The 11,563-nt window shown below is 35.1% G+C and overlaps 2 protein-coding genes across 2 annotated transcripts; both read left to right on the top strand.

The window, feature by feature from the left end:
- The first annotated feature begins 1,133 nt into the window (after window positions 1-1,133).
- LOC135665600 (aspartic proteinase oryzasin-1-like) lies at window positions 1,134-7,133 on the top strand. The gene is made up of 11 exons (XM_065177230.1): window positions 1,134-1,279; window positions 1,378-1,490; window positions 3,630-3,798; window positions 3,916-3,955; window positions 4,030-4,094; window positions 5,652-5,765; window positions 5,876-5,940; window positions 6,061-6,217; window positions 6,305-6,424; window positions 6,679-6,767; window positions 6,894-7,133. Exons 3-11 carry the CDS (start codon window positions 3,637-3,639, stop codon window positions 6,976-6,978), a joined length of 897 nt encoding a protein of 298 aa, XP_065033302.1. The 5' UTR covers window positions 1,134-1,279; window positions 1,378-1,490; window positions 3,630-3,636; the 3' UTR covers window positions 6,979-7,133.
- A 2,394-nt stretch (window positions 7,134-9,527) lies between these two features.
- On the top strand, window positions 9,528-11,109 carry LOC103999753 (protein RADIALIS-like 3). The gene is made up of 2 exons (XM_009421592.3): window positions 9,528-10,058; window positions 10,833-11,109. The coding sequence occupies exons 1-2, from the start codon at window positions 9,824-9,826 to the stop codon at window positions 10,835-10,837; spliced, it is 240 nt and encodes a 79-aa protein (XP_009419867.1). The 5' UTR covers window positions 9,528-9,823; the 3' UTR covers window positions 10,838-11,109.
- The last annotated feature ends 454 nt before the right edge of the window (window positions 11,110-11,563 follow it).

Below are 11,563 nucleotides of genomic sequence, written 5' to 3' on the forward strand. Positions count from 1 at the left end.
CATTTATTTATTGGGCCCTTTCTTTTGTGTGTTCTCAGATGAGATAATACTTTTTCATAGTATTGTATTATAAGGTTCTGATATAGTTGAATTAGTATAGATGATTTTCCATCATCTCGGTATCTATTGGTATTACGTCTAACTTATTCTGAGTGTAGTTTCCTCACTCCATCTTCTATTATAACATCATCGATTCATCTGTACATACTCATATTCACTGCACTATCTACGTAGGTACTTCACTTATTCCAAGTTTTTTATCCTCTAAAACCTGTCATCATCTTAACATGTTCTTTTCTATTAGAGATGTGTAGAAAAACAGACACCAAATGTATCTCTGCAGTTTACACGTCCTTCTTTTAGTCTATGAATGTTATTTTCGTTACTGTTTTAGAGTAACCTTAGCATGTTCTAGGAACTGGCTTGGCTTTCCCCTAGCGTCTTACATAGGCAATGCTCTCGATCATATTTATGTAATGGAAAAAATTCATTTTGTTTTCAAAGCATGCTCCACTGTATCTCTTAGCTTCGAGTTAATAATTAAATGTATGTCTCTTCTTCTTTTCAATTATTTGTTACTTAATTCGCCAAGTAAATATCTTTCCTTTTCTTTATAGAGATTTTCAAAACTCATATTATACTTTAATTTTTATGACCAATCTGTAACCTTGGTGCCTTGAGGGCTTCTTCTGACAAACTTGCTCTTAGCTATAAAATCTTTGACTAGCTATGCTATTTAGCATTTTCTTACAGGTGACTAAATGTTACTATTCTTATTTCTTAGAACTATTAATGTTGATAAGATCATTAGAGATGAAAATTTCAAACTCTTCATCTATTTTCTTTTCTTGCCAATATTTCCTTCTATACCCCTTCTCTTCCTTTTTAACATGGTCTTTTGTGTCTTCCTCAAGTTCTTCAAATCTGGCATTAGGTATTATTTGAATTAATATATGTTCTTTTCAGTATCAACATTTGCTTATTAAATCAGGTTATTTTTTTACCTCGTCAAAGTTTATTGTTCTTGTAAAAGAGTTACTTATTAAAGGCATCTATGTTCGTACCTGATTGCCCTTTGCTGCATTTGAATATCTTTGCAGGCAAGTGTACCTTGATATGTTCTAGTTACTGTTTTGCTATAGCTAAGTAGAGATTCTAATTGCATGTGGCTTTGTCTTGAGCAGGAAAGTCTGCAGAAATCCACTATGGATCTGGATCAATTTCTGGTTTCTTTAGTGAAGATCATGTCACCATCGGTAACCTAATTGTTAAAAATCAGGTTTCAAACTTTTTTATTATTTTACATGTTATTCTTTCACTGGTCCTTAAGATGTCAATTTTCTAATTTTATGGTCTCCTAAACTATAATTCATTCAGGATTTTATTGAAGCCACTAGTGAACCAAGTGTCACATTCCTGGTTGCCAAGTTTGATGGGATTCTAGGACTTGGATTTCAGGAAATATCAGTTGGGGATGCTGTACCTGTGTGGTATTTTAATATGACTTCCTTTCTCCTCGGATGCAAAACTATTACATGATAGTTGATCGTTAAAATTTACTAGACCTGTTTTGAACATGTAACCATTTACATTGCTGTTGTTTGTTTGACAAAGTTCAAAGAATGTTATTCTAATATTTAGTTATCTACAAACAGAAAATTTATTAATATGCTTGTTAGTGTCTTGAAGAATCTTCAAATCCAATTAAAATTCGAAATGCAGAAACATAAGAATGACAAATGTAGCCATGACAAAGAATAGAGATGCAAATTATTTTTTTTATTTACACTATTTGTATTGGACAACTATCATTCTACATATCCTGCACTTTATTTTTTATGCTTCTTCACTGAAACTTGGTTTGTCATAAACAAGTATAATTATGAGAAAGCAGACCTATATCCTTTACTTGAGAAATTACCTTGTTAGGGTGATTTATACTTGGATAGGGCTTAGAGATCATTCCTTGTCCACAATGGTTCTATAATTTCCTTGTTAAAAACTTGTGACAAGCATATATTTGCTTGTTTAAATGCTAGTTGTGTATATTACTTTTATTTAAGGTCCTTATGTATGGTTTTTAACACAAATAATGTTTAAGTAACATGAAGGGAAATTTTGGAAGGGCCCAAAATTACCTTGTTAGGGTGATTCATACTTGGATAGAGCTTAGAGATTATTTCTTGTCCAAATGGTTCTATAATTTCCTTGTTAAAAACTTGTAACAAGCATAGATTTGCTTGTTTAAATGCTAGTTGTGTATATTACTTTTATTTAAGGTCATTATGTATACCTTCTTGGTTTTTAACACAAATAATATTTAAGTAATGTGAAGGAAAATTTTGGAAGGACCCATTGAACTTTTATAATAGGTGCTCACCAGATAGGCAACTCAAATTTTTGTTAGAAATTATCTCTTTTTATTCTGAGTTCTTTCCATCGGGGAGAGAAGTGTAGCTTTAGGTCAGGTCAGAACAACCCTAGATTTATCAGGCCATTTTCACCTAATTTACTGGAATAATAAAAAAATAATAATGATCAACCTAAGGATTGAAATATCATATCCTACCGGAGTTTCGATGTTCGCTCGGTATGGTACGATACTATATACCGAGTAGTATACCGTTCGGTATATCGCTCAGTATATATTTATATATATAAATATTCTTATAAAAGGTGATATTGCCTTATATATATATATATATATATATATATATATATATATATATATATATATATATATATATATATATATATATATATATATATATTCTGTTCCATCTGGTAATGGGCGATTCGTGTACCGATCAACTGACGGACCAGTACATACCGTCCATACCGAACGATATTATACAAAATTGCATGCCTTGGATCAATTATGCCTCTGGGTCCACAAGCTCACTTTTTTGTAGTTATTAGAAAAGGAAACTAATCCCATCACCTCCCAAAATCCTACTAAATGAGATCTTTGGAACTATCAAAATTAAAAGATTTAATAGAAAATAATTTCCCTGATTTATGATTTTATTATTTCGAGATTTATAAACACCAACTATACCAAAAATTGTAATCTAGATATAAAAAAAGTGATGGAAATGCAGAGTAATACTAGTAAATTTCCTATCACTGCAGTGAATAAAATTTCATTGTGGATACAGCACTTGAACATGTGGCAAATTGCATAGTTGATTTACAAAGCGACTTCGTAATTGGTTAATTTATTGTTAAGATTTTGAAATGCAGAAGCCATTCATCATTCTCAACAACTGTAAAATGAAAATTTTCAGCTAATGTTTTCCAAGGAATATGTGCAGTTATTAGTCTAGCTTTCTTTATAGTGATCTTGAAAGACTCCATAAGCTTATTTTTTATAAATGTTCTAGTGAAATTTCCTGGTGCTTAGATGTTTTTGTAGATGAAGCATTATCGTTTTAAAGTGTCCTTTATGGCATCAATTATAAAGTTGATGTTTTGTGTTGTGTTCATTGCATCTTGCATCATTCTATCAGGTGATTAGGTGGTTCTCGTATGCTTTAGATATTTTGGAAATTATCTTATTTGAAAATTTTCATTTACACGTGACTAGAAGTGTTTAGTTTGATTAACTCAGCTAACCTTTCTAATGGTAGGTATAATATGGTCAACCAAGGACTTATCAAAGATCCTGTTTTTTCATTCTGGTTTAACCGAAATGCTGAGGAAGGGGAGGGAGGTGAAATTGTTTTTGGAGGAGCTGATCCAAACCACTATAAGGGTGAACATGTATATGTCCCTGTTTCTCAGAAAGGTTACTGGCAGGTGGGTGTTCTTAGCATGTGTGCTCAATTAATTGAATACTGAGTTGTGCAGATTGGCTACTGAATTTACTTGTTTTCACAACTGCTGTTACATGTTTCCCTAAATTTGTCTTGGCAGTTCAACATGGGAGATTTGTTTATTGGTGATGAAGCTACTGGTATTGCTTAGTGGTTTATATTATCATAACTGGATGTTCTTACATCTACTAATACTATATTTTGTGTTTATCAGGCTTATGTTCTGGTGGGTGTGCGGTAATTGCAGATTCTGGAACTTCTTTGATTGCCGGGCCAACGGTTTGTATATACTTGATCATCCTTTGATGCCATCAATGTTTCTGTTATTTGTCTCAGAAAAAAATAATTTATCTATGTCTTAGAAAGCTGGACATGGATGTGAATATCATATGAATGTACAATAAAATGAAATAAATGTTAATAATTCTTTATTAGAAAAGAAAATTTTGTAGTAAATGTGAAAACGAAAGCATCAAAATAATATTGTAGATAGAAAAATCAATCAAAGAAAATTTTTTAATTAGATTAATGCAGCTTAATTTAACACTATATGGTTGGAAGTTTGGGACTCAAACCATGTGTGTACCATTATCCAGAAGATTTTGGATAGCGGGATTTAAATACATATAAAGATATGTGATAGATACATATTTATGTAAACATACCCAGCTTGACTTAGATATGAAAACATATTTAGATGGATATTACTCAATCCACTTTCAATGTCACTGTAGCTTCATACTTTGTGGAGAACAATTTACCTGCATCTTCAGTTCCATGTCAAGGTTACTGATTGGACATCATTAGTCTAGTGTAGTAGTATCTAGGAGATCACGTGCATGGTCTAATTGTTGAGTCATATACTCATAGATTCCCTTTGGAGACTATTTTCTCACAAGGCTACTTATCAACTTATCAAATACCTTAGATCTACATGTCTGCCAATGATTTTTAGTCTTGATAGGTTGAGTAGATGGATGAGGTTATCGATTGTGCTCATGGGACTCTTTCATGCTGACTTTGTCAGAAAAAGAAAGCAATTTGCTTGAAATGGTGTTGCAGTTAAACACCTTCCTCATAATTTTATTTTCTGTCTACATACCTCATCTTAAAATAAAGAGTATTCTTCAGTTACGGAGCTCTTTCGCCTATAGTTTTGTAAAGTGCCAATCTTCTCACTCTTTCTTGATGTTAAGTTGTCTATCCTAAGTATTACAATTTTGTGCGATATCAAGCTCCTTGTTCTTGCTTGATGTGAAGTTGTCTCTCCAATCACTATTCACTATGCTCTTTCCAAAATTCAAACTGTCTGGTAATCTGTTAATTGATAGCTTTGGGTATTTCATCTGAAAAATGTGTAGATCTATATATTGGTTTGTCGGTATCAATGTATTCGATGAAGATCTAAGTGCCAAATAGTTTAGAACACGTTTTTACTGCATCTGAATTTATTTATGTGGCCTTCTGAAATCATTACAGTAGTTAATTATTGTGTGCAATAGCTTTAAGTCAATTTTAAAAAAAAAATACAAGTGTATATTTTGTTCTTTTAAATAAAATGATATACAAATGTATATTTTATTTTTTTAAAATAAAAAAAATACACTAGTATATATTGGAAGAAATTTCTATTACATTAAATGGTATATTTGGACTCGAACCTGAGACAACCATTGATTTTTTATGTAATAATGCATTAATCAATTGGATGTCTCAAGACAACTTTTAAGTCAGTTATTGCAGCAATGACTATTAAAATTGAAGTTACAACCATTGATTTTTTATCAACATAACACCAGACTTTGTCAATGAAAGATCACCTTCATATCTTTGCAGGCTGCTATTGCAGAAATTAATAACAGAATCGGAGTTTCTGGTGTTGTTTCTCAAGAATGCAAAGCAGTAGTTGCTCAATATGGGCAACGAATTTTTGAAATGTTGATATCACAGGTCTGAAACAATGTATTAATGCATAGATAATTTAGACATTCATTTTGACTACCTTAATCAAGTTAATTTATGCATCAGAAAAGGCATGCTAATCCTGGTTTATTTGTCAGACACAACCTACCAAAATGTGCTCTCAGATTGGTCTATGTGCTTCTGATGGAACTGGCGCCGTTAGGTGAGCAATCGAATTGTTCCTAGTTATTTTTGTATTCTCTTAGAAATTCAATAATATATCTGTATGTTGACTATTGTTATTCACATACATCATGCACTTGAATCTATATTATATATCCAGTATTGCCATTGAGAGCGTAGTCAGTGAAAACAAGGATGTTTCATCTAGTCTGCACAATGATGCTATGTGCAATGCTTGTGAAATGGCACTTGTGTGGATGCAGAATCAGCTAAGCCAGAACCAGACACAGGAGGAAATGTTGAATCACATCAACGAGGTTAGATTATTTTCGAGTTTCAAGTATAACGCCATTTTCGCTTCTGCAGTAGTTTGTTTATTTAACTTTTTCATCTAATGCATCCAGCTATGCGAACGGCTGCCCAGCCCCATGGGAGAATCATCTGTGGACTGTGCTGCCATACCTTCCATGCCTAGTGTCTCTTTCACCATTGGTGATAGGATATTCGAGCTTCAACCAGAGCAGGTATGATCCTGTTCTACATTTCGCACAAGTCTCCTGACAGTTCTTTGGTTCTTGAATACATGATTAAATTCCAAACAAGTGGACCAAATGTTTTGCACAACCCATGTGCAGAAAGAATGAGGTCACTATTTTATTCTTGACTAAGGAAGATAAATGTGTAGCCGTGGATCTATTTCTCCACCTACGTTCCTTTTGTTGATGTTGTTCATCGTTAATACTCATGATCATCTTGCTCCTCTGATTGGTGCCCGCAGTACATTCTCAAGGTTGGTGAGGGAGCTGAAGAACAGTGCATCAGTGGGTTCACAGCTTTGGATGTTCCACCACCACGAGGCCCTCTCTGGTGTGTATTTTCCAGTCTTCCTGCCTGCATTCTTAAGTCATCGTTTTGTGTCTCTCCGTCTGCTGCATTTGTGATGTGTAGCAATGTAATGTGCAACATCTTGCGTAACGTCTGAAATTGCTGCAGGATATTGGGAGATGTATTCATGGGAGTCTATCATACTGTGTTTGACTATGGCAACTCGAGAGTTGGCTTCGCACAAGCAGCTTAGACAAGTATGCGATGACTTGATCATATCCTGAAATACTTGTTTTAAGTGTTTTATTATTAACGCAAAGACAGTATATGTGTATACAAAATTGTGTTTGCTATGTTCACTCTCCTTGAATTACTAAAATGCGTTTGGTAATCGACTTGTGGTTTTCATATTGTGTTGTTTTCTAATTAGTTGACCATCCACTTGTTGGCTACATGATTCAGGCCAATTTAGGCTTTAATTGGGTTTTATTTGCAGACTTATTTTTTTGTCTATTTGGTTCGTGAATGTGTTAAGAGTCTCGTTTTAGAGACGAAGATCCAAAGGAAATGTGGATTTGCTTTCCGTTCATAAATCAGTTCAATTTTGATATATTCAGATCAATTTGGAGTTTTGCATGAAGTTAAATCACACGAGTATAAGGGGACTGTAATTGGCAGTTTGATTTTTGCTGAATAGCTTTTCATTGTGTTAGGTAGACTCTTTTAGGTATACTATATCTGGATGTAGAATTCCAGTTTAAATCTTCTAGATAAAGAAAGATATGGATTTGTTTATAAGGGAGTGTACTTACTACTTTTGACTTAAGTTTACTAGTCCTGTGTATGGTCAGATATGATGAAAGATTCGATAAGTATTTTGGAAGTATGCACAAGAAAAGAAAATTAATGGATCAGTTGTCATTAAACCATGTTATAATTATCAAAAGAATTCAGAATGGTAGAAGGAGAGCCAACCTATGCAACCGATACAGTAGTAAATCACTTTATATTATGATGTCCCAAAGATTTGCAGAACCTGTCATAAAGCTTTGCACACATCAACATATCCTCATCCTCCAAGGAGGAGCTTCAGAGAGGACTATGAGAAATGTCATAGGGTTGTATGGTACCTTTATTTACACAGTTCTCGACAAGAAAGTGGATGCTGATACTATGGCTACTTTTTGTGGGGGCCTGGCAGCTTAAATATACTGAATGCATTAATCACAACTAATAATTACTTTGAGTTAGGTGCTTCATTACATCTGAAAAAGCAGAGCATCTTATCTTGACCAAATTCTTTGCCTGTGAATCTGTCATTTCTTCATCTAAAAATATTCGAGTTAAAAAGACTTTTAAAAGAGGAGGACACAAATGAAGATGCTACCAGCTGATGAGAATAGTATCTAGTGATTTGTCTATGGTGGAGGAAATGAGATAGGTGATAAGGATTCTTACTGTTACCTGGAATCTGTATTGCAGTACAGATTCTTAAGAACTTGGGTCAGTCCTGTTCTCTCAGCATCTCAGCAGAGAAGCGATTCTTAGCTGGTGCCAAATTCTTGAGGATCTTAACATTCAACATCTCTTAGACGAATTTTTCTTTTGGCCACAGTTCTGCTAAGATTCTGATTTCTGATGGAGCAAAGTTCTGTTTGTCACCAAATGGCAGTAGTGATAACAGTGCATCCACAAGCTTGGCCACTGCATTCCAAGGTCAGAGGAAAAGAAGCACCAGTTTCAACTTTAGAATGTTGATAGAGAGCCCCATTTCTTTAATTCAAATCCAGAAAAAAGTATTCTTCCCGTATGAACAATAGACTGTTTAATATGCTACATAATGCAAATGTGATTGTGTGTGTGTGTGTGCGTGGAGAGGAATGGAACAAACAATTCTTTCTGATCTGTTGTTTGCTATATCAAGTACTTGAGCTGATGATACATGAATAAGAAAATGTTTCAAATTGTTATGTAAGCTGATATCACAGTGATTAGAAGCTGGTTTTGTCAATGAAAAATATGCTTACCTAGGGAATATTTGATAATACCATGATCACAAAAAGCAGAATTATTTTCATTTTGATCACTGCAAAATATCATTCCAGATATATCTGGGAATCTGAAGCAGTTCCTACGCTCCTGTGCTTTTAACCTTTCAAACTGAGGAATAGATACTCTTTTGGATCTTAAGCCATGCCAAGCAAAGCGAAGGAACATCATCAACTTGCCCAACTCCGACTCCAGATCATCCACATCAACTTGATGGAAAGAGGAGCCTGAGGTTGTGGCAATATATCCAATGATTTAATTTTTTTTATTCCAGAAAAGCTTTCCATGGATTATCTCAGACTCGTATGCTTGCTGCATGATCAATTTAAGATCATTCTGTCATCGGTGCATCTCCTTGTCTATGTAAACCATTTTTGGAGAGACAACAAACTAACTTGGACATTTTGTGATCTCAACATTAATGTGTTATCCCTTCACAAGCAAACAACAATCTAAAGCTTGTGGCAGCTAGCTACATCTTAAGCTAATGCATCAATTTTTCTGATATTATTATATGATTCTTTTTATGTAGTTGATATAATTCCTTGAAATTTTCTCTCTAAAGCTTTGATGTCTTTCTCTGCTTGGACTTCTCTCCAAAGCCGGATTTTGGCAGCATTAAGATGATTCCATGCAAAGCAGTGAAAGGAAATCTTATTCTGAACATCCTTTTTAGGAGGGACATTTTGATCTGTCACTCCACCACACAATCCTCATCTGATTCTTTCCTACTCACTACAACGGTTCCAGTGATCACATCTCTCTCTCCCTCTCTCTCTCTCTCTAAGAGTATTATTCGCCAACTGGAACCGCCACCACAGAACCCCTCCACTCTTGCTCCCTTCTCCCTTATATAAGTAGCACCTGGTGTAGCTGTTCTCTCCATATCAGCTTACACTTAGTTGTAGCAGTGAGCTGAGCTCTGAGAGAGAGAGAGAGAGTGTGTGTGTGTGTGTGTACAATTCCCTCATTCCTGTCACCCTTTGAAGCATTTTATCAAACACCTAGCCCCTCTCTCCCTCGTCTCCGTTCGGTGCCCTTCACAGAGCATGGCATCCGGTTCGGTGACCACCTGCTGGACCGCGAAGCAGAACAAGATGTTCGAGAAGGCGCTGGCGGTGTACGACCAAGACACGCCGGACCGCTGGCACCACGTCGCCCGCGCCGTCGGAGGGAAGACCGTGGACGAAGTGAAGCGCCACTACGAGCTGCTCGTCGCAGACGTCCGCCGGATCGAGAAGGGCCATATGCCTTACGCCACCTACCTCTCATCTGGGATCAGGGGTACTCCCTCTCTCTCTCTCTCTCTCTCTGTCTGCAGGAGTTGGTGGCGCATCATGTTCTTAGGCTACTTGTCTTCCTCTGTCACGAAACTTGGGATGTCGCTTTTGGTCGTTCAAATGACCAACAGACCCAAGCAAGGTCTAAATCCATACGACCGGACACCAATCCGGCTGTGATGGATCAGTGATTTATCGATTGGATCAATGGGTCACGTGATCAGATTTTAGATTTTATATAACAAAAAATTAAGAAAGAAAGAATTATTATTTACACATTATATATAAAGAGATAGAATTTTATTTGAAGGTTAAAAAATATATTGAAGATTAATTATTTGGCTAAAGAAATTGGATGGTGAAAGAAAAATAGAAAAGAACAAATAAAATTATTTGGTTAGTGAAGAAAGAAGTAGAAAGATAGTAGAAAATATGCGCCTTATAAAATTATTTATTTTTTCTTTTTTCAAAAATATAATTTCGATCTGATTTTAATAATAACTAACTGTAGCATAAAAAAGCAAACATATATTCCAACTAAGACTTACTTAGTCTTCATAGATGAGATAGATAGATGCCTTTGCCTTTGAGGTCACTTCACCACTCCTAAGCCCAAAGATGTGCACGAATGACTAAAGCTAATAAGGCTAAAGGGCAGGGATTTTTTGGTGAAGGATTTGACATAACTTTATATGGATTGTTCAGTCTTCTGATTTCTCTCTCTCTCTCATACACACACTCTCTCTCTCTCTCTCTCTCTCTCTCTCTCTTTCTGCAGGTTGAAATGGTTGAAACATGAAGGAAAGAATTGACTCTCTTCTCTGCACATCCACTTGGAAGAAACAGATACTGCAAATACTGTAAAAGGATCAGGAAGTCTTTGATCTTTAGTAGCCTACTCTTCTTTCTTATATCCTAAACTGTATATATATATTTAGTAATGTTCGTAACAAATTTCTATATAATTTCCGAAAAACAAAAAATCATAATCAGTGTGTTTCTATATAGTTTGAAGAGAAATTTTAATTCAATCACTCAGCTTCCAGCTGGCCATAGATTTGTGTCTTCTTCTTCTCCTCCTCCTCTGAATGTGTGAAGAGCACTCGAGAGACGATCATGTCTCGGTCGGTCATTTTACTGCATTTATAGCTGAAGTAGTACTCACATGAGAGGCAGGAAAATGGCAGCAGTGTTTGTTGATCCCTCCCCTTTAAAGCAACCATCTTACAAAACTTGTTTTTTTGCTTCTGTAATCCCCATTCCCGATGCCATCATCATCAGAATCCGAAAACCAGAACAAGAAAAGAAGATTGTCCCCAAAAACCGTGAAACTTCCGTTTGGGTTCCATCTCCGATGCAACACACTAACAAGGAGTACAGATGAACAATGAGATTGTTAGTGTTAGATGTTCTTCTTTTCTAATTAAAAAATACACATATGATTAGATGGAAGAATAAATATATTAGTATTAATTTTTCAAATATAGTATTGAAGTAAAAACTGCAAAG

Source organism: Musa acuminata, unplaced genomic scaffold, assembly GCF_036884655.1.
Source record: "Musa acuminata AAA Group cultivar baxijiao unplaced genomic scaffold, Cavendish_Baxijiao_AAA HiC_scaffold_1033, whole genome shotgun sequence".
NCBI classification, from domain to species: Eukaryota; Viridiplantae; Streptophyta; class Magnoliopsida; order Zingiberales; family Musaceae; genus Musa; species Musa acuminata.